The following is a 26606-nucleotide window of genomic DNA, read 5'->3' as shown; positions in this document are numbered from 1 at the left end:
ATAAAATAATTATTCCAGCAACTCTCGAAGATGGAATTTTTTTAAACGAATTAATGACTGTATAGAAAAATGATTATGATTATACAAGTTCAAATGTCATGCAGGAATTTCTCGTCAAATACTTTTTATGTTATTAGAAAAAATTAGCCTACACTCTGGCAAAAGGAAAATGTTATAAATCACAGTCCTCTATCTCGGATAATAAAACGCAATAAAACATTAGGTAATGTTAAGAAAAATTTTTATTATGGTTATTAGCAAAGCAAATTGGTTTTTGCATTAGTACCTTTTTGCGAGGTTTGCAGTCAACAGGAAATTTATCATTTGATATCGTTTTTATGATCAAATCGATGCTCCGGTAAAATAATTTAAAGCTGACGGGAGGGATATAACCGAATAAAGCTTTCTACAATTAAAGGTAATTAAGAGTATTATTAACAAACACAGCTCTTATTATAGAATGGTTTATTTTGATGCGGTAAATAGGGAAGGTCATGTTGACCCGTGAAGCTGTTTATCAGTCTGTTACGCAATAGTGCGCGTGGCGAAAGCTTCAAAATTCTTTACCTCGCGTACAAGCCAGAGTGAGGGGACAAACATGTGTAGGTAGTGGTCCGTGTACAATTGTTTATTATTTCACCGCAGTCAATCTGATAAGGTAAGTATAATCTTTTAATTAAATTCAGAACGTTTCGAATAATATTCAAGCTTCACGGGGAGCCTTTATCGGGTCCAAATGAAAAAACAATTATTTATTCGAGTTTTAAATATCGTGACACCAATAAATATTTTCTTATCGCCTGTCTTTGCACTAGGAAAGAAATGGTCAATTGACATCCTATATTGGACACGTATCAAAACTTTGCCTCGAAATATTCGATATTGACGAATTTTTGTCATAATCTTCCTAAAATTGAGAAAAATGCAGAAACCTCGTTGTACTTTCGTATTATCGACAAAATATTTGGTAGAAATTGTTTTTATAACGCTATATGCAAAACTTTGGTGAAATGGAAAAAACGAGAGCTTTAGTTAAATGTTAGATAATGTCGGCAATAAAGTTGGAAAGCTTCGTGGAAATTTCATCGATGAATTTGGATCGACATCGTGCTGTCGATAAGGATCCCTGATAAGCTTTGGCGTACCACACGTGCGGGCCGAGACCCGTTCATTTCAGTCTCGCGCAAAACCCTTTGCTCGGGGAGTTTAACCCCTGCTATACGGTCGCCCTCTCTCTCTCTCTCTCTCTCTCTCTCCCCCCCCCCCTCTCTCTTACTCTCTCGTAAAAATCCAATAAATAGCATCGCGTGAAGGAAACCGTTCGTCGTGCCGGGTTCAATCTCTCGTTTAGATCTCAACGTAGAAAGAATGCAAAACGCCACGTTGCTTTCAAACCGGTGATCACCGCTGACATAATAATAATGTATAAAATATATAGTCGATCGAATTCACGGCCGATGATCCAGGAAATCAGGCAAAGCCGTTTTTCCTCGCAAGAATGCCATCCCCTTCCAGCTTAGCAAACTTTCATTTCTATCTGTCCGACTGGCTGGTCTGGTACGGTGCTCCTAGTTCTCATCCTTTTCTCTCAGTCCTCTCAGACCACTGTAAACTGCCTTCGACACTGAACTGAAAGCAAGCACTCGTGCACGAGCGAACGGAGTGCGACCAAGTGCCCCGACCTCCCCGAGCTATCGAAAGCCACGTTCGAGAAACGCCTGTCGTGGCAACGACTTTCCGCCTTTAAGCCAGCTTGGAAATTACTTGCAACCCCCCCCCCCCCTCCCCCTCTCTCAATTATATTCCATTGCCTTTCTATAACAGGATTTAAAAAATACTATTCATGTGGAATAACCTTTCGATGACCCATAAGAATCGCTCCGAACAGAATCCTCTCCAAGCTCCTCCTATTCATTTACCTCCCCCCCCCCCCCCCACCCTCTCGAGAGCTTAGACTTGTAATTATCGTTAAATTAAAAGTCACTTTACGCCTGGTTAGATTACACGCGTCTGCAGAGAGGAGGCGCACTCTACGCAGCGTATATACTCCTCCCGGCGAAAGAAGAGCTTTCGTAAAATTTCTTCTTTCATCCAAGAAAAAACCACCCCTTTTCTTCCTCGCGACTTATATACGAGTACCGCCGAAAGAGGGTATTTTTCGTTTCGTGGACGATTTTTCGTGCGCAGCGATGATTATGAATGAGAAAGAGAGAGGGAGAGAGGGAGGGAGAAGTGGGGGGGGGGGGTGTTTGCCAATGTATAAAGGTTATACAGAGCACCGACATAAATTAGCAGGGTGCGCGCCCTTACATACAGGACAAACATCCCTTTCCAGCGTTAGCATCTCACCGGTGGTGCACGGAAGCCCCTTTCCCAACCCCACCTGCTCCTCATCGGGTACCTCCACCTCCAGCTAGCTTGTAAAGCCTCCGCCTCTTGGGGAGGCTTTGCAGGCTGCGCGCCCGTCACCGCGCCGTGCCGCGCCGTTTGCTCGTCTTCTCCGTCAGTGTGCCGTCCGCCACCGGTCGAGGACCACGTGCTCGCGTGGCGTTACGTCGTCCGCTCGAAGAGGGATGTTCTCGTGGACCCCTCTGCTCGTTAAAACCCCTCGCTGGCTCGCGCTTGTCATCGTTCACCCCCTCTCCCCTCTACCCCACCTGTAAATACGACCAGCCATAAAACTCACCCCCCGCCTCTCTTCCGATCCTCGCACCGTCTCGCTCAACGCTCAACTACGTTAATTATTCCTGTCCCAAGCACGTGGAACAATTATTGTCCCAGTCCGAGAGTGCCACCAACGCATGTGTCTACGCGTTGATCGGTTCTCCAGAGTTTCGGCTGAATGCATCGTTACGCAAAATGTTCGGTAGTTTAACGTGTTTGGAACATCGATCGTTGCTGGATCGCAAACATTCCAGTTGTGAGAAATGACACCGCTCGAAGCTAGCTATTCAAGTGCGACCACTCAATCTCTATCCAGCAATCTCGGTGGTGTATCGCGAAGGTTTAACCGGGCTGGCCGAGGGTCGGGCTCTGGGAGGGACAGTGCGGTACTAGAGATCGTGCCCGAGGATATCTCGTCGACGAGATAGAGGGGCGAATATAGTATAACATATATATATATATATATATATATATATTATATAGTAGAACGTATATACACACAGAGGAGAGAAGTTGGGTGGAAGTTGTAACGAGAAGCCGTTATTAGCAAGGCACCTCTTTCGAGCAACGGGGACAAGTTCGATGGGATCATCCAGGGGCTATGTTGGCGAATGGCAGGATGGATACGAATTAGGCGAGGATAGTGCTGCCGAGCTAGAGGAGTATTACCGTGGTTGGCCTCGGAAATGCCGCAGTTGTACAAAGCTTCGATAATAATGCCGTATAACTCTGCGGCAGCAGTAACAACGAAGGCGGTGATGGCTGCAGCGGTGGCGTAGGTGGTGCAGGATAAGCGCGCCGGACTACGCAGAGAAGACAAAAAAAGAGGCGAAGAAGAGCCGGGGAAGCACCTCCAGGCCAGATAGAGGTGTGGTGGCTTTAATTAGAGTTTAATTAGAGGCGAAAAACCGCCAAAGCACCTTTGCTTAATGCGGCTGCGAATTAGCGTCGAGCAAGCACCCCTTTCGTCCTGCTCTTCCCAAATGGAAAAACCACCCCTATGATCCGCCGCTTCTTCATTCCGCTGCCCTATATTGCTTCTATCAACCCCCGAATCGTTCGTTGACCTCCCCCACCTCCCCCCCCTCTTTTTCCTTTCCTAAACGCTACTATATTCATCGTTATACATTTATACATGAATTTTTCAAAACGCTCTTGTCGCGTGTGCGTGTGTGTGCTATTAAAGACTTTTCTCAGTGCTGCCTAAAGAGTGTTGTGGAAGCGAGAAGGCAAGAGAGAGAGAGAGAGAGAGAGAGAGGGGGAGAGAGTCATTGGTGAATGCATCCCATGTTACATATAGCTGTTTATGTGCAGATTTTTTAGCTCGACGTATAATACGTGGCTGATGCCTGCAACTACTTCGCGAGTGTATTCGTGGCTGCTCAATTGTCCATTATAAAGTTAAATCCAGGTATAGTCTTGTGCGAATGCCGCGGTATCGTCTCCCGATCAAATTACAATTGCGGACAATTGCGCCGGGCGTTCTTAACTAGCGATTTAAGCTTCGATTAGCCTGGGATTTCGCGCTTTACAAATACGACAAACAGCGAGGGAACATGTGGAGTATATTGCTGCTGCTGGGACTAGTAAAAGCTGCCTCCTACGCAGTTTCCATGGATGATAAAACAGGTAAAGTTTTTTCACCGTGTTTCTACCCCCTCCCCCTTCCGTTACGAACTTCATTATTCGCCTTTTTGCCACGCTCGCAGCTCGACATTATCATACGTTTAAACCCAATTGAACATCATCGAAACGGGAAACGCCCATTTGTTGCTCTGCTTTAGCTAAATATTTCAATGATAATGACGCGAGACTGAAGCGCTAAAAACTTTTATCACCTCTCTCATCGAGATTTCCGACTAAATTAAAAGCTAGATTTTCAAAGCTGCTAAATTTTACGTTTGGTCGGAAAACACGGAAAACGCATAACGGACTACTGACGGATTATCAGCCAAGGTCATATTTTATCAGTTATGGCGAATATTGATAATCTCATTTTATACATAGTCGAGAGAGAATCGTGCCTTGTTCAAATTTGCATATTTTTATTTTACATTTTCATCCGGCTACGCCGACTCTGTATCTTTCATCCCATAAAATTTATTCTAAACGAACGGTTAGCTCCAATTTTTTCGTCAGCTCGCACTTTAAGATTTCCGCTTTGTTTATATAGGTGTAATATTATATATGTACAGTTTGGTATATTCAGGCGATAAACGAAACGCAAGAAGTTGGAATGAAAATATTATTACATAAGCATCAGTGTGGATTCAGCTTCATTTCGCGTACAATAAAATAATAGCTACAATGGTTACGTGGGTTTTAATTTTATATTCGCACAGAGTTTTAAAGTAGGAGGGATAAAGAAAAAGAAAATAGAAAAAATGAGAGTGAGAGAGGGAGAGAGGCGGTGGGAGACTATGATTGAAAGAGTGTTAGAGTTTGAGCTAGAAAGAGATGAATCGCTGCTGCGGAGTCAGATATTTTTTCTTTCGCCAGTCGATGAAAATCCATCATCTCTCTCTCCCTTTTGCTTTGTTCACACACATACATATCGTACACTCACTTATTCTACGCTAGAGCATTGAGAGACGCATAGATAGGGCAGTCTTTTGAAAAGGTGCAAGCATGCAGTAGTCCGATCCATTGGTATCATAAAAATTCACGGGATCTTCGTAACACCGTTTCATTTCCCCCGTTTTCCTTTTTTCCTGCTTTTCTCCTTTTCCTACAATTGCCACATCTTTTTTACATGCACGGCCCTATAATGATAGCAGCCTATACGTATAGAGTCGAACCAATAGCCATGCACTCCAGCGACGGTCATTATTTCCGTTCTATTATTCCTGGAAATCCTCTCTTCCTCCTCTCTCAATGCCATCCTCATCCTTAAGGAAATAGTCTTTGAGCGTATTTCCAAGTTGTTTTTTTTTTTGCAAAAACTCCTTTCGCAAATATTTCGCGTCAGCACTCATGGTCGATGTACACGTTTGCGTTTTTACACACGTTCCATTTCCTGTCCATGCGACGCAATAAATGGATTTATTTCAGTAAAATGTATATCAAATAATTTAACTGATCACATTTGGATATATTCGCGTTGAACAGAAAAATCGACGAATCAGCCGTTTCACGTATCATTGATTTTTTCCACTTATTCCTAAAACCGGATATTGTACTACTTGTTTCCCGTTTGGTCTCAACGGTGTTCGATCAATCTCGATGATGCCTCGGTGAGCTTAGAATACCAGAAAGATGCAGAATAAGAAGGCGGACGGAAAGAGCGAGGAGCAAAGAACTCGAAAAATAATAAATTCTTGAGGGAAGTTGCGAAGGTTGTACCTTGAGCAGATTGTCGCAGAGGAAAGCGGATTTCACGGAGAAAATGAGTCTAACTATGCGTGATTTCTTTTTCCCCTAGCCGCGAGTATTAAAACTAAAATATTACCACAATGCTTTACCGCCAAAAGGATAATCGCAGTCGACGGGTACACGAAATTCTTTCCAACTCGGGAGACGTTTCAATAAACTAGGCCATAAGTCCTTTAATAGATAAAGCTTCCGTAGTAAAACGGCGAACAATCCGCGAAATATATTCCTCCGTGATGCTCGAAGATCACGCGAGATATCTCGTCCGTAAGAAGTCGTAAAAGCTAAATTTGCAATTTTCTAATTTCGGTTATACGGCTTTGGTACAGATATGCCGGGCTAGCTACACGTTTATATATATACATATATATAAGTTCATCTGTCGTGATTCGAAATCAGCACGAGTGTTCCAATAAATCTAAAAGCTTCCTAGGATATATCGCGAGCTTTCATTCGCCTCGTCCCATACTCGTCCTAGCAAGAAATTGTCTCGGGTTCGGTTGCAAGCATGCCTAGTCTTATCGTAGAACGAACAGTTGGGAATATTCGCTGTCAGAAGCATAATTTCCAATGTTTCGTGTTAAGACATTTGTAGTGGTGGGGCTGTTGGGGACGTCATGTGCACGTTTGGAGGATTTCTATTAGACTGAACGAGACGAATTCGTCGATAGTCTCGAGTGCAGTGATATAAAGCGGCCGTTATAGTTTTGGAATCCTGGGAAACGGGGAGTGGTGTTAGAGAGGTGTATAAACTTGGTTACTCGACGTCCCTGGGAGCACCTAGCATCAATGATTCGTGCGGTACGTACTCGCTGGGATAAAAAAGAAATGAGCACAGCTATATGTTTTGTATATATATATATATATACACAAGAGAACGAGTCCTGCGTGCTATTAGAAGCTTTCACCTAGACAGGCATCGGTCTCCTAAGAAAATCCACAGGATGAGAGCTGGCTGGCCGTTGCAATGGGCTCGACGAAGTTTCGGAACTCGAATGACTGGGCGTTGCTCGGAAGTTGGCAAGACACGTCCCACGATCTTGCAGGTTCTTCAACTGCCTCCAGGATACGCTAGGCTCAATTTCCGAGCAGTTTCTCGGTCAACCAACTGCACTACCACACACACACACACACACACACACACATACACACATAAATGTTCCTCCCGAGAGTAGCTATCGTGATTCGAACGATTTTAAAACCAATTCGTCCCTTCCTTGATCATATCGAACGTCATACAGCAAAAGTTTTCATTCTTAGTTGTTTTTAGAGAAAGTGGCCTGGTGGAAGCAGCGTGGAGTAAGATATTGGTAGCTTGTTAAAGGGACAGGGTAATTAATGTCGACTGCATGACATTGTCGTACGTGTCACGCGATTGCACAAGCAAGCTCCTTTAAGTTGACTCTCCAACGTGGGGAAAGGGTTGACACCTCGAGCAACGCCAATACCTGCAACCAACCTTCGCTCATTCGATGCTTTGTCCCTCTCGCTCCTTGTTCGAGTCCTCTGCACAGCGTAGCTTCGTGACGCAGCATAATTTTGTAAAACGCCAGTAATTGCAAATATTGATGATATTCGATACAGAAATATAGTATCGGAATCGTGACGGGAATCGTCGATTATCCGGTATTATGGTTGTTTTTTGTTATAGTTGAAACGAGACATTAAAATGTAATCCAATAGAACGTATTTCGATTTAATAGCGAGTTCATTTGACAGCAGCTCTAAAGCTTTATTACATTTCCATTTGGCTGGACCTTGTGTGCACACAGAGGAAACGTGTGCACACTGACGATAGCGAAAAATACAGAGACACGTGGTGGAAGCTTAGATCGTATCGGGTACGATGGCTTTTCTTTCTCTGGGAAGGTTTAACGAACCGATCCGCCGCAGTTTCCTTTCTGCAGCTCGACTTCCTCAATCACCCCCCCCCCCCCTTTACCATCCTTATCCAAGGAGGAGCTGTTCACTCTACATCCTTCCTTTTTCATTCCTTAACTCTCGCGTTCCACGAGCGTCTGTCGCTTTCCATTTCTACCGCATAGTACTACACTTCCGCTCCTTCGCCTTGCTCCCCGACCATTCTCAGTATTCTCACTCTTATTCAGAGACTCCTCCTCTGTTTTCTTTTTTTTTTTTCTTTTTGACCACCTCAACCCCCGCCCTCTAATGCACTATCCTTCATTCCTTAATTCAGTCGAATCACGCCCCTGCAAAAATCGATATTTATATATTTCGCCTTGTACCGATATTCAAACCAGAGATTACAAATTTATTAACTCGACCCGTGTGATGCTGTTGATATTAATAATGTGAGCGTCCGAGATTTATGCGCCAAGGGAAATGGCTATAGATGCAAATGCGATAGTGAGCTCTGCGATTCGAAAGCGCCCCATGACGAATGAATAATAAACTCTCATAGATTTCCATTTTGTGATGAAATATCATATGTTTCCACCGTAAATTCCTTGGCTGCTAATTCTGATACCAGTTTTATTACCATTGTTAGAGAGTTGTGCATCTGTATAATGAAATGTAGAAATTCTACGGCCATACACAGTCGGTGATCATTATCGTTTTTTCAATTTCACGTAAGAGAAATAGCTTTTTAAATAAATGAATTGGCAGTTATACGTTTCATATTGTACGAAAATTGCAAACTCTGCTACACTGCTTGCAGCGAAATAAAAAATTTCGTTGCTTGGCTTTTTTGGGAGCTAAAATGCATAAAATCGTCCAGGTCAATGCAGATATGCAGGGCGTTCGTGGTACGTTTTTAAAAACTCTCCAAGTCAGCTGCGATAATGTGCAATGATCGAGGAATGAGGCGAGGCTCGATTCGAGAGAATCAGTGTGACCTTCGTGTGACCTTTCCGTGACCTCTCAAGGACAAATCAATACCAGCGTAATAGGGGTTGAAAAGAGCAAAAAATTGCGTGTTTTTTATTTTATCGAAAAGTGCATTTTTTCAGTAATAGAGGATGAGGAGCTTTACGAGCACCCTCTATGTACATTTATAAAATTCCTAACTCGCGCTCTTTCCCTTGTCCACAATTTATAGGACAGCACTTCTAATCTTCAAAATTTTCACAAACGCAAAGCGTATGATTCTTCCTCACCACTGTGCGAATACATATAAAATTAATATCCATTTACCCTCATGTGCCAAAAAATATTACAATCCCAAAATCCATAAATGGGAATGGAGTGTAGGTAAAAATATTTTTGAAAATCGATGTAACTCGCGTATATATTTTACGTTCATATTTCGACGAATATATCGTCCTAAAGAAGGATAGGGGGAGCGTGAAAAATAGTTTTAGAGCTGAGAGAAATTTCACGTTGTAAAATCGAATAGAATCCTGAGAAGGAACAATCGTCTGGTCTCCGGAATCTTCGCGTTGGATATCAGGATATTTCCTATCGGCGATCCCTCGCGGGATAAAAATGGAAGGAAGAAACTGCAACCAAGTAAAACGATCTCACAAAGGATAGGTGGCCGAATAATTTACTCGGAATCAAGGGAGCGTAGCTCATATTTTACTAATTCTAATTTATATGAAAGAAGCGTTAATATTTTACGACTATATATTCTAAAATAGACGATGAAATGAGGAAAGTGTGTCGAGGAAGCAGAGAAATCGATAGCTCCTTGGAAATTTGGTGTTTCGACTGGAATCAGGAGTGAATTATTAGTGCGAGCGTCTTCGGGTCGACCATTTCGCTCTGCAGGTAATTTGTTTGGGAGCTTCTGACGTGCTGGATATACACCGAGGAATTTCAGGCAAAGAGCGAAGGGGTAAAGGGAATGACGAAGCGGACACGATTTGTTGAGAGCAAATTAATTGAAACGTCGACCGATGCAGAGTTATCGCGACGCGACGCCGCGCCGACGCGAGGATTCGCATGTACCGCCAGGATATAAATAGAATTAATCTTCTGTCCGTGCAGGATCGCGCATCCTAACCAGATTACAGACATATAAAGCTGGTTTCGCTTATAAAACTTTACCGTATTAAGAGCTCGTTCAACTACTTTGCGCCAAGATTAAAATTCGTCGAGTGCTCTCGAAAAATATTCAGTAATAAACGTATATATACGTTTCTATAGTATATATATATATATATATACGCGTGTATTGGCAGATTGCAGCAGCGCTGCCGGTGCATGGTACGATAACGCGATTGTTCGCAGGTATTCACGCGAAAAACAGCGCAGTGGTGATGATGGTTTTATCTCCCTCGTTTCCCGATGTCCACTATCTCTTTCTGCGTTTATCCTTTGTTTTCCATCATTTTCCGCTTCCATTCGTCACACCTGGGACTTCCTGCGTCCGCTTGCTTCGATCTCGCTTCAAGAAACTCCTGAAGAGCATCAAGCAACGTCCGCTCGCTTTTACGCGACAACGCCGACATTCACGGATCCTAACGACGCGAAAACTCGAATAAGGAATGGAAATTGTCACGCGTGTAACGTTATAGCATATCCCATTCATTTCCCGGAAACCACTTAATAGACGCGTTAATTTCCAATGCGCGACTCCTCCAATTAAATTCTGCAATATTTTCGCGCGTGGCACGTATATTATAAAAAATATATATATATATACTATATCTGTAAAGTGGTGGAACGAAACCGGTAATACTCATGTATTATATACGAGGAAGATATTTTTTATGAATCTGTCCACAGGAAGCGCTCTTAATACAAATCAAACCGGAAATGATTAAAAAAAAATATTATCCCGTATATTACACTATTTTTATTTATCATCAGTTTGGAAAAAAAATCCAATAATCATATCTAGTCGTGATTTCCGGCATGACCGTTATTCAGATGATATCCATGTTCCGTGAAAAATATCTCCCTCTCGATGAACGTTTAAATGGATATACGATTAATCATGGAATCTCTCGCTGGGCATTGTTATTTCGTAACGGGATATTAAAGGGTCGTGAGAGTGGACCGTAAAGCTTTGAATGATGACGACGGTGCTTATGATACCGTGGTGCATACTTATACAGTCACTTTAAGTGTCACTTTGGATCCACTGGAGGTCCACTTACATCCCATCATATCTACGTTCGAATGCTATCTTAAAAAATTTATTGTCTCTCGAACGACGTGTCAATCACTGCCTTCTTTATTACCACGCGGACATTTTATTATCGGATGAACGGAATTGACGCTAATAATTGACGAGTATCAAATATTTACGGAAAATAACGATAAATAATGAAATTTAAGTGACAGAGACATTAATTGCGATACCGCGATACATACACTTTGTACGGTCACCGTGAACATCATTTCAGAAGTACTAATATTTACTCTGGAGGTCCTCTCAGGGTTACGCTCCGTCGCAGCCGCATACTCGAAGAGTGTAACCAAGCAGAAGTGCAATTGACTTTAAATATTTATCGTCTCTGGAGCGATACGAGGCCACGAGGTTCATAGCGATTATTATGGATGCGGCTGAAGAAGCAGCGAGTTAACATATACAGACTTGTGTAATCCTGCGATCATTATTGCTGTATGATAAAGGGATCGATAAGTTGTAACAATCGATTCGGCCGGAGCGCGTTTATTCCCGCAGGATCCTTGCTCGGTTGATCGGTCCGCTGCAGTGGTCATCCATTCGCTGGACAGATTACTCCTTCGGGACTCCTGTTTCCAGTGAATGTTGATTAGCCGCGCCGAGCGTTAATATACATCAGGCTTTTCTCCGTTAAGCCTGCGAATTAAGCAAAAGCACCACGACCTATATTTGAATTAATACACCGAGTGCGGTAACCCCGCAAGCCTGGCACTTCCTTCCTGGTCTCTTCCGGTTTATTCCGATCGTCGAATGAGAAATTTTGCAAAGCTCGTGTATAGAAATGCTTTTTTCAATAGCCCGAAAGAAAATAGCTTTGAATGTATTAGTAGTTAATCTTCCTTTCCCCGGTACGTGGTTTTCAGCTACCACTCGATAAATAATATAATGGCGCCGAGTATACGTCGGATGGTTGTCCTGGTTCAATCGAATTCTCCAGCCAGCTGGAAAAACGTGTTCTGGGAATCCAAGGACCCCGCTAAGAGGAAGTCTTAGTGCTTTTATCTGCTTCTCCCTCTTTCTCCCTTCTTCCTCCTTCCACCCCCACTCCTCCCCTCGCTGGAAGAAACCGCCTTAAAGTTTTAATCGCGCTTCACGGCTCGTTACCTATTGACTATATCACCGACTTCATGCGGCATACGTTTCTCCCATGTTTCGCAAAGAAAAACTTTTTCGTCGTCGAAAATTGAAAGCGTCGATCGCGCGAGACTCCGGTAAGGACCGCGATTGTCGTGTTAATTGAAAACTGTAATGTCGAATGGCTGAAGCAATACCTAACTTTCAATGACTTTGGCGGTTGGTATATATATATATATATATCATGGTGGGAAACGGGGAACGGTGGAGAACCTTTGGCAATCAGCGAAAGACGAGAGTTGGCAATAATTTGGCATCTTAGCGATTCGCGTCACGATGCAACAAGACGTCGCGAAACGATATCTTTTTCTCGAGTAGGGAAATTCCCTCGCATCGGAAATATCGTTCTTGGATATTCTACGACCGGAAACTTTGCTACGGCAGAGACAACTCTCTTTTTAAGCGTGGCGCATCCGTTGCAATTCCATTTCACGGCAGTCCTCATAATCTTTTGGGAAGTGCAATCTTGTCGTGCGCGTGCGGGCTTCGCGTTTTTCCTCGAGGGAGCTGCGTCTGGTGATGGGGCAGAGAGAGAGAGAGAGTTGGGAAAATGGCAGGAGAGTGCGAAGGGAGATGTGGGTGGGGGTAGAAAGGGAGAAGCGTAACTGTGTTTGTTATTGGTAAGTGGAATATGGCGAGCGAATAGGGAGAGGAGGATGGTATATGGTGTGGGATGGGATAGGCGATGGGATGGGACAGGACGGTATGTTAAATCGAGTGTCTTGGGTTGGCGATGGTTAATAGGAACGGCACGGGTGTATGCGGTTACGAGTGCATGGCAGTGGCGGGGATAGCAAAGGACGTTATATCCGTCTATATTACGCTGCATAATTCATGGAGTTGTCATAGGCGCGAGAGGCGGATAATGGTAGCGTACTGGATCAGCTCTCATTGTCCATGGATAGATGCCGTCAACCCTCTCGGATCCGGGGCTTGACGACTACGCCGCGACGACAACGCTGGCAGTGGACGACTCTCGCCAAATGTCCAGGATGCGTACATCCTGCAGATTGTGTTTGCCTATATAAGCACTCTCGCGTGTATTGTTCTCCCATTCTGCTCATTCCACTCGTCATTTTAAATCACCGTCAACCTTTCGCGATTATTTTTTTATACGTTAATACACAGCTAGTATTATATATATATATATATGTAGAATCGAAAGACTCGAATATAATATTCGTCTCATCCATCTCGAAACGAGCAGATTTTGCTTTTCGCAAACTCACTCACTCTTTCTCTCTCTAGCAGAGACTGCAGCTGGGGAAAAAGCTTCGGCTAATGAAATATTCCCGATGTTATCACGGATGTTCCCGATGTAGCCGCGTTACGAGTTTACATGATCGATACAACGATTTGTCGAAATTCACTTGGCCATTCGATTGCGTTTATCTAAACTTTAAAGGCTCGCGCGAGGCCGGTACGTGCTCAGGAAAGTACATAACCTCGTTACACCCCATGAAAGCCAATTCAGTCCGAGATCAATTTGAAGCTATTTCAGTTAATGCATACTGCACGTTGAGGGGGAGTCATTGACGCGAGCCGAATCGCTATTTATTTGCCAACTCTGATAAAAATATGGCCGATGGTAGAGAGAAGGGGGGGGGGGGCGGTGGGGGATGATGAATGCTAATTGTCTATGGAAAGCTTGAGTAATTCTGATAAGAATTGTTTGGATATACCGCGGGAATAAGAGGAATGGCTGCTGATCGATCTAACAATAAGCGACGAAGGGGCCAGCAATTAGTGAGTTATTTACGAGTCGTATGGATCACTGTTATTTGGACGAATGAAATTATTAATCTTCGTTTTACCACTATATAGCGTGCAGTCTTTGGCGAGGTCGTCTAGGGTGCAATCGTACCTTCCCAGGGTCGTAACAGTTGGAGTCTCGGAGGCGTTTGCATATCATGGAGAGTCTATTTATAGGCCAATTTGGTTTAAGTTACGGGTATTTTGACGGTCAAGATGCGATCGGTCCGTTATGAAAGCTCTCGTAAAGCGGAATACGTTAACGCGATTTTGTAAGTTTACGTTGCCTGCGTCACTGGTCCAAAGTTTCAGGGAGAGACAATACTCGTAAAGCGCGGTACTCCCGTGCGAAATGATGTCCGTTCGTTCGCTGCAGGGAAAGAGAAGGTAGGAGACGCCGCCGTAGGCGCGTGAAAAGACCTTTGAGAAAAAGGATAGATAGGAAGGAGGAGAACAGTACCGGAGCGAACTATGCCAAGATAAGCTTTTATTGCATCGTACCCACACGGCGATATGGTATATCTATCTCCCTCCCTCCCTCTCGGTCCACGCTAGCAGGAGCATTTCGACGTTACGCCAGAAATGGCAATTCCTGCCATAAAACAAGCGGAGGCAAAAAGATTTCTCGCGCTGCACTTTAAATACAATAGCTTATTCTTTGTCTCTTTTAAAAACTTTGGAAAATGTTCATTGAGATTCTCTCGGCGGATAAGAAAAATATTCTACAAATAACGTCGGGGAGTAATAATAGCGGAATTTACAAGCTTCGTTTCTCGAGCTTAAGGCGGGAGGTTAACGATTATCGACTTGGACCGGCGGGTGAGAACTCGGCGTGAAATTAGTCGATGCCTTATCATATTCGCTCGCGCGCCAAGTTACTCGGTAATTCGAGCCGGGCTGCTCTCTGAAAGCATCTCCGTACACTTATTTCCCTCGCAATATGCTAGCGGCGCGCTATCTTCGGAGAGCCATAGTAATAATTATTTTTATTCTTAATAAAGGCTGGAAGCGAGAAAAACGGTAGACGGTATATGGAAGAGTTTAGCGTGCATTCGCCAGGTGTTCGTTAATTAAAAGGCAAGAGACGGTAGGCAGACCGACCGACACGTGCGTCCCCTATATATATATATATATATAGCAGCCAGTGTATTATATGAATATATACATTGCGTGCGAGTCTACGTTCGTCCTTCGGTCGTTCCACCGCGCCGCGGCGCTTTCATTAAAACACGCGCGGGTCGATTCAAATTAAATAGTAAACTAGCCGAAAGCACCGACGCGGTTGCTCGTCGCATGCAGAATACTCTAACCCCCCCCACTACTCACCTTTATCCCCCACCATGCACCAGCGTGCCTCGTAGTCCTCCGACCAATTTCAAGAAACCTCGCAACGTCGTTGAAATTTTATAGCGATTATCCATATGGATGAGAAGAAGCTCGTTCTGCGTTAATCTCATCGTACATAAATAATCGATTATGTATATATATATGTAATAACAAAGAAAGTCAGGCACCGGTATAATCGACGAGAGAGTTATCCCCGCTTTATAAACACAAACCCTTCTATTTTAGGGGTTGTCATCCCTTACACGAGCGAATGACCGCGGTTATGTCGTTCCATTGACCACAGCGATAGCGAACCAACGGATTTGACAATAATTACGAATTTGTCGTACAAATCAGCGTATTTGACCGAATCGATAATTTAGGCTACTCCGCGACAGTCGTCTATTTCGCCGCGTGTGCGTGTATTTATATGGTAGGTGTGCGAGGCAGATGCGGGACTGCACGGGTACCACGCGAATTTGCGTGTATTCGGTATACTTCCGGTGGTGCATCGGCACTGTTACTATATATATACTACTACACACTGCTACCGTAGGATTGTAACTTGTAGTACGCGAGCCACTGTCCGCTCCAATTAACTTTTCACCACTAATTTATGCAGCTGTTCCCCCTCCCCCCTCCCCTCGCTCACCCTATCGCTCGCGCTATCCACCAGCCAACTATTTCTCCCCTGCCTCTCACCCGTGCAAATTTCCGGCCAACTTTTCGCCACCTGAAAGAGACTGCACCTTATTTTTAGAAAAGACCTCCTCGCATCTACACGTTAAACATCTGGCACGAATAGCCCGGAACGCTCGTAAAGCTCTCGCACGGATTTAATCTGGACTTGCAGATTTTTCATCTTCAACGAGACAGCCCAAGGCTGTTGATATTAAACGTCGTTACGAGGGCGAATGGGGGACCGAGAGGAGGAGGAGAGAAAATCTTGGGGAAAACGCGAACGAGAAAAAGTAGGGTATAAACATGGCGGAATCGAGAAGACAATACTCACAATTCAGACATTTCGGTACTCGCGTTTCCTTATTAATATGCATGCCCTGGCTCTCGTTTCTCGGCTCCCTGTCCCGAGTCAGGTCGACTTCCCTCTCGGCAGGAGTTCACACGCGCGACAGCTACCGAATTCTCGTTTCAAGCGTATACAGTCAGCCATGAAATCCGCCCCCTGTGGTAAAGCGTCGGTGTTTCCTGTCTGACCAAATAAATCCACGACTACTGTGTGTCCGCCTAGGCCGGGCCTCGGGCGAACTGTCCGCCCGTACAAGACCAGTTACTACTGCAACAGTGGGCGATTGATTGAAAGTACGCCTCCCTCCTTCCCTCCCCCCTCCCGCTCCTATATCCCTCGCACACCATGCCCGACTACTTTTTACGCCTTCTCCTTTTTCCAGTATATCTTCTTGATCTCTCCGTTGACCCATGCTACAGACACACAAAAGCACTTTGCCGCATCTTCCTGTCTCCCCCCCCCCTCTTTGTTTTCCCAAGACATCACTGCTTATCTGATTCGCGATTTAATTTACTTTTAGCCTCTTCCTTCCCCCCCCCCCCTCCTCAGCCTCCTCTCACTATACTCCTATCCCATTCCCGTTAATGGAGAAACCAGTCGATACGGAACAGCATCGATACTTGTTGATATTTTTAGCGTCAGTGACACGCGTGTGTGCCATGGCGCGAGGAAACAAACGGGCAAAAATTATATATGAGCAAAATATGTAGAGGCTGACGGGTGTCAGCGAAACGGAATAATCGGCTTTGTTTCGGAAGCATTGGTATCGCTGACCGACATTGTAAATGCTTCCATTATCCTGAAGCGCATGTACATATATATATACATACACGTTTCACCCTACACCGAAATTGATGCAGTCTGACCATTTTTCTCAATCGAGCTTTTTTTACGCTTTGCCGAGCTTTCCATTCACAATTTTAGCCCGCTAGGCCCGCAGGATTACTTTTGGCCAGCGCCAATATCCCGGCAGTAGTAACATGCTCGATCGTAACTCGTCCTTAGCCTCCTATACGTAAGCCGTTCGCACAGCGTAAAGCATCCTTATCGGTTTTGGACACTACCGTTACTGTAGGCCTCCCATTGCTTTCACTACCCCCCCCCCCCCCCCCCCCCCGCCAGCTACATCCAGTACACACGATGCTCAGCTGTCAAGTATTTTCTGGCTTTCGCAAAACCACAGAGATTTCCAACGGCCGTATGCACGTTGCGCTCGGAACTCTTTTATTCCAGCGTGATATTTGACTTTCTTGCTTCAGTATGCGTTAGTAGAAACATTGCCGCATGAAAAATGCGATACGATCGGTAAGGGTATGACGTGATTGGAATGATGGGCACGCAACGCATCTGGCCTCGTAACGAATGAAAAGCGCTCCGGGACAACGCGGAACCACGAGAATTGTAAAAAATAAAAGGGATAGCGCTCTATTTGGAAAAGCCTGGCGATTTCGCTGAGATATAAATGGGCCGACGACGGGCAGCTGTTTTACTCGTTGTATCCCGCGGTGATGCCCGAGGGATCCACGGGATATTCGCGCGCTTCCATCCAGCGCCAGTCACCTTTCGCTTCTGCCAATATATGACATTAGTCATCGCGACCTGGTATTGACGCGTCGACCTGACTTGCCCGCGGCGAGATTGCCCTCGTGGAATACACCCCCCCCCCCCTCCCTCTCCCTTAAGAGGTAATCACGATGAAGCACGCCCTGTCGCCATATATATACATATAGAACCATCATCTCCTCGATCACGATCCGTGAATTTCTCATGACGATAAGCAGCTCCGGATTATCCATTGTTCTTTCAGCCGATACGTTAGCCCGCAATGGGAATTGTACTGTCAATTCCGCAGTGACAGTGATCCATTTGAAAGTTGGCCCCGATGTATCTTGGCATTCTTCTCATTAATCAATCATAGTATCCGATTGCTCTCGCGGGCCAATCTAGCTGGCGCATCCAGCACGAAAATCTACGCCTCCGCACCAATGAATTACGCCCCGCGCGACTCTCCCCCCGATCCACCGCACGCTCTCCGCGCTGCTCCACGCTCCGCTGATAAAGCCATATCACTGTCGAATTCCAACTCGTTACGCGGCCAGCTTCGTGGGCTATCGAGCGACGACTCTGAACGATCGAGCCTCGTCTGCGACGAACCAGCTGCATTAACAAGCTGTTTGCCCGAATTCGTGATTGCTATTCAATAATTAGTCTTTACGCTTCGTTAACGCGCGAATCAGTTTGCCCGCTGATGCACGGGGAATTGAGAGTTTCCCTCGATTTTCCCGATCTCCCTCTCTCAGACTGTTTGACGGACTTGGCGACGATAAATACACAGCTCCAAGTTTCGTCCTGTGTGTACCTCGATGTCCGCTGAATTTCCGAAGCTGTTTCGTATAGCTGATTAAACGACTCTCGTTAGTTATTCGTGCTCCGTTAACTGATGATCACCTACTCCTACCCCACTCTCCTCCCCTCACTCCCACGCCTTCAATTAGAGAGTCTTGCATCTCTCTCTCTCTCTCTCTCTCTCTCTCTCTCTCTCTCCCTCTATACGTGTATATATCGCATATTTTTTCTTATTGACACGGTTGGCGCGTGCATATACCCAGAGGTGGTGAAAAAACAAACGCGTAGTCAGCTCCCTTTATGAGGATGCCATAAACGGCCGAGGGAAAATGATGGATAATTATACCTGTACAATAAAGCTGAGCGTAAACCGCTGGCGAAGCCGTAGTCAGCTAACCAGTCTCTCTGGCAGTACCGTGTGTATATATATATATATATAGTTTTAATAATGTGGTATTTGATAATGGTTAATGGTGTACTGATACGAAGTCTCGCGAGCAAAAATTCCAACGATGAAATTAGAGAGGTAACGCGTCGTGATGCTACGGTTGTTATTAATTTTCTGCAGCATAGATATATTACATATATATATAGAGAACACACATAGGTTATATATAGGAGGGATATAATTGCAGTATTTGGGATATTCGGCGCGAAGCAAGGACAAACTCGGCAAGAACTCGTGAGATTTTCCGAGTATAATTAATTACACAGGGGGTGTATCGGCCTGACAGGAATATGCAATTTCTAGTTAATTCGTGTCAAGCGTTAACGGCTCGAAGAAGCCCGGCTAATAAACGTATATTGGGGATTGTAAATTTAATTTGTGTTAATTTTCAGTAGAATGACTCGAATGGCTTAGCTAAATACATCGCGTAAATTAAGCAGGGGCGTATATTACGGGTTTGCAAGCGGCGCGCGGCGGTTAGTGAGACGAAAACTTTATAACAAACGCCTCGGGATTGAAACTAGTCCCCGGGCGAAGTTATCCTTTTCGAGGACGCGTATGGAGAAAGATTTCATCCGACGCCCATACAAATTTCACAGAGACGAATTCAAGATTGTACGTGAGGGAGACAGCAGCGAGGGGGAGATGGTGTGCAGTGTGGAAGCACGCGCGCGCGCTCGCTCGCGTTCCCTAGCTTCCTCGCTCGCTGTGGAGGTAGCTAAAGGACGATATTAAGTTCTCCAGCAGGGCTGGCTTTATAGGTAGATGCACAGTTACGAAGAGGAAAGAAGCAGAGAGTGGGAGGTAGGAAATAGGAAGTATGTAGGGGAAAAGGAAGAAAGGATGAAAGTATGGAAAGTTAAGAAACTCGAGAACTCAGCATCTTGGAGGTAGAAGAAAGGGTGGTGTAGGTTTGGGGGTGGATGGGTACCACATAACTTCTCCACGTATTGGGCGACAGAGGATAGGCGGTGCGCGCGGGTGGGTGGTCGACACCAGGGTGCCATATCCGATATTATCGAACGAGCTCGGAGGGACGGCTAGGAAATATAGGGGTCGCGGAGGAGAGGGTGCGCCCCGGGGAGAGTCGGTGTGCGCGTGCAGACGCACGTGGATATGTGTGAGAGTGGCTCGGAAACGGAGGAGGAGGCAATCTCGCTGCGGCCGTCATGTTTAAGCGGCAATTTTGGCATCTGGCGGCAAGACTTCCTTCCTGTCGAGGTTCGCGAACCACCCTTTTGGGATCCTTATGTCCTGGCTGCCTTCTAGCCTGCTGCTGACAGCTAGGACCGCCCTCACGCCCAAACCGACGCATCGAAACTGCACCAACCCTCGCTATCCTCCTGCAAACTCAGCCAGTCGCTTCCTCCCCCTCCCCCTCCCGTGTCTACGAAATAAACTCGACTTTGTCGGCAATCGCGAAACGTCAACTACGAGGCAAATAAGGGGAAAACGACTGACTATGCATTGGCTTTCCGCCTCATCCGTCTGTTTATTCTTCCCCGATACACTCTCTCCGCTGCCAAATCGAATAAATCAATTTCACGATATTACCCCCTCCCTCTACTCGTGATCAATGAATAACCTCTCCCCCTCCTCCCACTCCTTCACCCTCCCTCTTTATCGTAGGAGAAAAAAAAGGTTGAAAGTTTTACCTCCTAGTTCCGGCGGAAAACGTGTGAGAAATCCCATTATCGATAGACGCAGTATAAGACCCTATATTCACCTGGCAATGTCGTCATCCGGTGCTCTAACAATTTTCAGCATACGCAGCCTCGATCCCATGTATTTTTATCGTCTAACGTCAAAACCGTATTCGGCGATAATAGGTGCTAACATTTTTTATTCCCGCATATATATATATATATATATATATATATATATATGTAGCAGATCGAGACAAACGTAGAGTGGATAAATTTTTCGTTATTCGTCCCGCAGTTATATCTATATATATATATATATATATATACATATACAGCTTGGTACGTGTGTTTCTAGACTTAGTCTCCGAGAGCAGACGCGGAGATTTCACTTGCTAATTCTCAACGCTCGTTGTATATTCATCGATATGTGTGCAGCTCGTACTTGGTCCACCCGCTCGACCCAGCATCGACTGAACCAACGTGAAATGAGGCGCGGAGGGGTTGAAAAAAGCATAAATACTAGGCGATCGACCTCACTACTATCCGACAAATCACGGAAAGAGCCGATTGGGATACGCGACAGGGAAACAAATATCCGATTAAAGCCCCTTTTCCGTTTCGTATTCGATTTGTTTCGCACTCTCGTCGAAACCGGCTCCGCTCTCCCCCAACACGACACGCACCGTTCAACGAGCCATAATTCTCAATAGCCAGTAGTATAAATGTACATATAGTCGGACGAGCCTATGTATTACGAAATATGTCAATGGTATTTATGCGTTTAATGAAAAAAGTCTCTCTTTCGCGAGCTTCGTTGTTCGATCGTTCAATGTTAAATTGTGCGCCTGCAAGCAGGTGTATATATACTCTTGGTAAATAATACGCATCGAACGCATCGTTGAGCAATTGACAAATCGTCTAAAATTTTTCAACGAAACTGCAGTAAAGTCAGGAGGAAACGTGCATTAAATCTTTCTTAACATTAATTATTATCACTACTGCTCTCCCTCTCGTTTCGTACACGCAAAGGATATAACCTGGGGCTGACGTGGATGTGGTAGCCTCCACCGCGAGATAACAAGCCAGATACATACACGGTAAAAATTAATTTAACTTCAGTCCGGTTAACACATTTCAAAGATTTTTTTCCCAAGCGCCCCACAGTGACAGTTTAGTCGTATTATTGCGTTTTATGCAAATTAGACTACTAATCTTCAGGAAAGATACCACTTTTTTCTCTCCCTGTAATTACTCTCCCGCTCCCCATGGTCATTTTATTTTCAGCCACTATTTATTTTCCTCAATTTTAACGAGTGGCCATTATTCGTCATAATTTGCAGTTTGCATCTTTTTACGTTTGCCTACGCGCTGCTTTTTCAGACAAAGATAATTAACGTTAAACATCGCGGATAGACAGGGGAGATACAGGGACCGGGGAAGAGCTATAGGGAGGTATTAGAGATCCAGCAGATGAGTTCAAGTTGTTTAGCGTAATTTTGCCACTCTGAAAATTCTACGGTGCCACATTCCTTTGCGCTTCCCTCGGCTCACGGTGATATTCGGGGCTCTTCCGCAATTTTCTATCGCCTCCAATCAGCCAGTCGCCGAACGAAGCTCCGCAAACTCGCGGAGACACGCGGCGCGTCCGAGTAGAACTACGAGTGACTATATATATATATATATATTCAGGATTGGTTACGCGATTGGTGTGCGAGGGCCAATTATCTTGTCTCAAGACTCTCGGTCAAAAATGTGTTTACCCCGACCAGTCTAATTAAAAATCTCCATGCTTTTAACAAACTAGACACTTTAACGGAGCATAAGGGAGAAAAGGGGAAAAATTGGTGGAGTGAAAGAATCGGGGTAAAAGGGTGGTCTGATAGTAAGAGCTGGGGTATAGCCGGGGAGAAATTACCGACGGCCAATGACAGAGTTTCCTGCGGTTTTCTCCGCTCGTCCGGCCGCATTCACGGCTCAGTAACTCGACAATAAATCCTCTCGCGCGTTTCTCCTCGTTCATCTCTCTTTCTCACACTTTCATCTTTCTCACCTATCATGATTATCGCCGCTGTTCACGAGCTGCTACATTTTGTTAAATCGCCAAATGCGTATCAGCATAAATTAAATATATAATTAATCAGGAAGCGGGTCAGATCGCACAACTCGTCCTCTCATTAAAACTGCGACTCTCCCTCTAACGAAGCTCTTCTCCCGATATTTTTAATTATCAGAATTATTCCACAAGTTTTTGACCGTTGACTCCGCTCCTACCACTCGAGTCCTGCTCAATTAATCGCTAGCCCTCTCTCTCTCTCCCTCTCTCGACGTTCAGCAATTATTTTAATTTCGCTCAATCGCTAGACGTTCGATCCCTCCATTCACCGCTACGTTTTTGTTCTTACTCGTTACAATTTTATTATTACGCCTAAAATATCCGAGCGCCAGTGTTTTTCTCCTTTCCATCATTATTTTCCAAATTCTCGTATAATTGTAATAAACAGTCATACATGTATAAATAGCTCATCGCTCGTCACGACGACAGCGGCCTCCACTTATCTCAGCACTTTATTGTGTACAAAGGGGGGGGGGGGGGAATCCATTTGAAGACTGCAAACCGCAACAGGACTCTCGAAATCCTACTAGTTAATCATCGGTTCTTGCCAACATTTCCTCCCCTCGATACATCCCCTAACCACATTGCCTCACCGATAAACTCCATTCAACCCTCTCCTCCGCTCCTTGCGAAATCCGCAGCAGTCCGACTACAACTTAGCTCCCGCAACTCCATTAATTTTGCAAACAAGATATTTGCCAACTAAGGCCGATTAACGTGAAGCAATAAAACTTGAAATATACGGGGGATATAAGTGCGAGAGTGTAATATAATAAAATAGAATAAAATATAGGAAAAAGTGCGATCCGGGTGCGACGCGTATAATAAATAAATGTTATACGATCAAAAGCCAGCCAGGGCCATGGGGAGAATTATAAATGTGAACGAATGCTATAAATATACCGCGTTGTTCTTGCGTGTTTTTTTTCTGCTTTTTTTTCACTCACACGCTCTACCCTCCCTTTAATTATCAAGCCTGTCGCGCCGTACAAAATCGAAGCAAATTGCCAGCGCGATCTTAATCTTTAATTTTCACTTGTACGACTAGTCGTACACACGTCTCCTTTCCATCGGGAGATGCTGGAATTTCTGCGACGATTATGCAATATACTACTAGGAATCTAATTATTGCCGCTTTTGACGGTACACGCAAGTAAAATCTAATTACGATTGCAATTAACGGCATCGATTCTGCAAGCCATTCAAATAACAATGGAACACTGGGACAGGCAGCGATCTTTAATTTTCCACGTCGAAACGAATCGATTGCCACATTCATTATCGCGCGAGTGCGGTAATCGCGTAAAATTGTCAAGTGAGAATAGGGGTGAGTGTGTGTGTGTGTGTGTAAGGTATGGTGTGTGCGCGAGAGAGAGTGCGAGTAGAGTATATAGTCGCAGAGCGCGATCTAGTACAAATCGACCTTTCTTCCCAATGCACAATTACTGATTCGATTGTGGTAATTGCAGAGCGTGCCCGGCGGCATGTATAATTTTTTTTTGCGTTTCACACTCAATCCCTTCTCTCCCCTTCGTATCACACCCACACACCACCCCTTTTAGCCACGTAACTCGACGGTGCTCGAAATAACACACTTCGCTGCGGGAGGAATTCGTGTAACTCGTAGCTTTGCGGGCCATTAATAAAGCCGGTGTACTTCCGAGGTACCCGGTACTCATAGAAACTCCTCTCTCCCTCTCTCTCTCTTTCGCACACTAACGCTGTCTCTCGTGTCGGATTAGAAATGTGTGGATACGAGGCAGAGTACGTGTGCATCCGGCGATATTCGCACATGAAGGAACAAGACGCGGTATCGTACTACGAATTACAGCCTTCGGCTTCCAACTTACCTCTCAGCAAGCACGTAAAAACAGTGTTACGGTAAATTGGCGAGAGTGGCGATACGCACGAGGCACGTACGGGAAAACGCATTCATGATTACCGCGGAATAAAATCCGGTGAGTCGAAAAAATCGCAAGTTTTAAATGCACCGATTTAATTACCGATCGACGATAAAAAGGGGCAATGAAAATAATTTATACGAATCGTTTCACACGATTGGGACATTCGAGTGGAATTACCAGAGTCTTCGAAGGCTATACAGAGTGTACGTGAAGCTGGGTAAGAATATAATCTAGTGTGAGAAAAATTCCATTAGAATCGAGGAGAAAATTTTCAGTCCTATATATTTCCACACGAGTAAGGTTGACCTGGCTGGGGATCCAGTGTATATGTGTTGGTGAACAAGATTCACACGGAGACACACGCGTGTCGCTGGGATAGCACATAGCAATAGGGTGACCGAGCACGCCCACTCACGCGAAAAGTGCCGGTGAGCTTCGTGCAAACCGGCCTTAAGTTCTCCGTGAGGCGATCGCGACGAAAATCGATGTCTGAGTGTGAATTACCTTATCGAAGGAGAGCACTGCTCTATATATTCCCTCTCGACCGCACACATGCTCGGCCCAGGCACCACCAAGTCCAACATATACATATATCGGCTCGTGCTGAAGCGCGCGTCACGTGTGTGTGTGTGTGTGTGAGCGCGTCAGTGTCCGGATTTATTTATCGACGAACCGTGGCCATTACAGATAGCAGGTGACAATAACGGGAGCGATGCAACGCTAAACAGGCTTGTTAACGTTAACAATACAAATGTATATACCTAATTCTGCGCTTTATGCCAAATGTCAATAATCTAATAAGCGTGCAACACTACACTGCCGGCAGCCCGCTCTTCCGATCTATTTAACAAAGCCTCGTTCATCACTCCGAGTTAGCTTTAATGGCGGATTATTCTTATTGCTAAAACGCTACTCGAGAGGCTTAAATTATTCGAACGGAAGGAAACAAAAATGGTAAACTCCTGCAAAAGTAAGCTTTCACATTGGAACGCGAGTTTCTCAAAGTTTTACGAGATAATAACACGTAGTGTCTTAATACAATGATAACAAGAATAATTACCGAAGCTTTGCGAGCGTGTAAACTCACTGCTCATTAATGTTAGGATGAAAACTCTTGCGCGAGTATTATCTAGAGTATTAAGTCTTAATAGGAGAGCATTACAGAAATAGTTTTGTTCGGTTGTTAGATGCAACAGGAACTACGCAGGTTTTACTGGTTCGGTGGGTGTGTGGGGTGGTAGCTTGGTAGGTTCGAGTTTGATAATAAGTGTGTGTTGCTATATACTGTAATGGAGAATGAAGATGGACAGGTGAAAAAAGGTGGGAGAGAGAGAGAGAGAGAGAGGAAAAAGGTGAGAAGGGATACCACACCGGCCAATGCACGTACAAAATGGATCTAGTTTCGTTTGCCGGAATAAGGACTGGCAGCAGTAGTAGTGATATACTTTAGTCGGACATGCAATTAGCGGTGCTAGCGTGACTATAGTCAGGCAGGCAGGTAATCGCCGCAAGTCCGTAGTGCAGGAGTAGTACAGACCACGTTAGTGTCTGACCTGGTTTCACCTGGCGTCTCTGCCCGACCAGACCATTCCAATAATCATCCAATTAAAATTTATAAACAATTTCGTACATTCCGATCGAATCCTCAGGATCTTCTTTCATTGGCCGATTCGAGGGTACACAACTCGGAATATTCTAGCGTCTGCAAGTCGCATCGTAAAATCGAAAGGTGCTCTCGCGACCGTTAAAGTTGATCGGGAGTTTTTGTTCTCGTTTCTT

At 44.8% G+C, this 26606-nt stretch overlaps 1 protein-coding gene across 3 annotated transcripts in view; it reads left to right on the top strand.

Annotated features, from left to right (window-relative positions):
* Window positions 1-593: 593 nt before the first annotated feature.
* Window positions 594-26606, top strand: part of LOC136776233 (neural cell adhesion molecule 2-like) — a 204336-nt gene continuing 178323 nt past the window's right edge. Inside the window, exons 1-2 of one of the 3 annotated variants that reach the window (XM_066731627.1) lie at window positions 594-658; window positions 3979-4293. In XM_066731627.1, coding sequence (XP_066587724.1) covers window positions 4221-4293 — 73 coding nt within the window. In that variant the 5' untranslated portion in view covers window positions 594-658; window positions 3979-4220. Of the gene's footprint in view, window positions 659-2530; window positions 4294-26606 lie in introns of those variants that run through there. The other 2 variants (XM_066731635.1, XM_066731618.1) reach the window with 2 other exon arrangements.

The sequence above is a fragment of the Prorops nasuta genome, unplaced genomic scaffold (assembly GCF_024137725.1).
Source record: "Prorops nasuta isolate Cenicafe-Biocafe unplaced genomic scaffold, Cenicafe_Pnas_1.2 PNAS00002, whole genome shotgun sequence".
Classification (NCBI taxonomy): Eukaryota; Metazoa; Arthropoda; class Insecta; order Hymenoptera; family Bethylidae; genus Prorops; species Prorops nasuta.
This window is presented reverse-complemented; position numbering and strand designations above follow the sequence as displayed.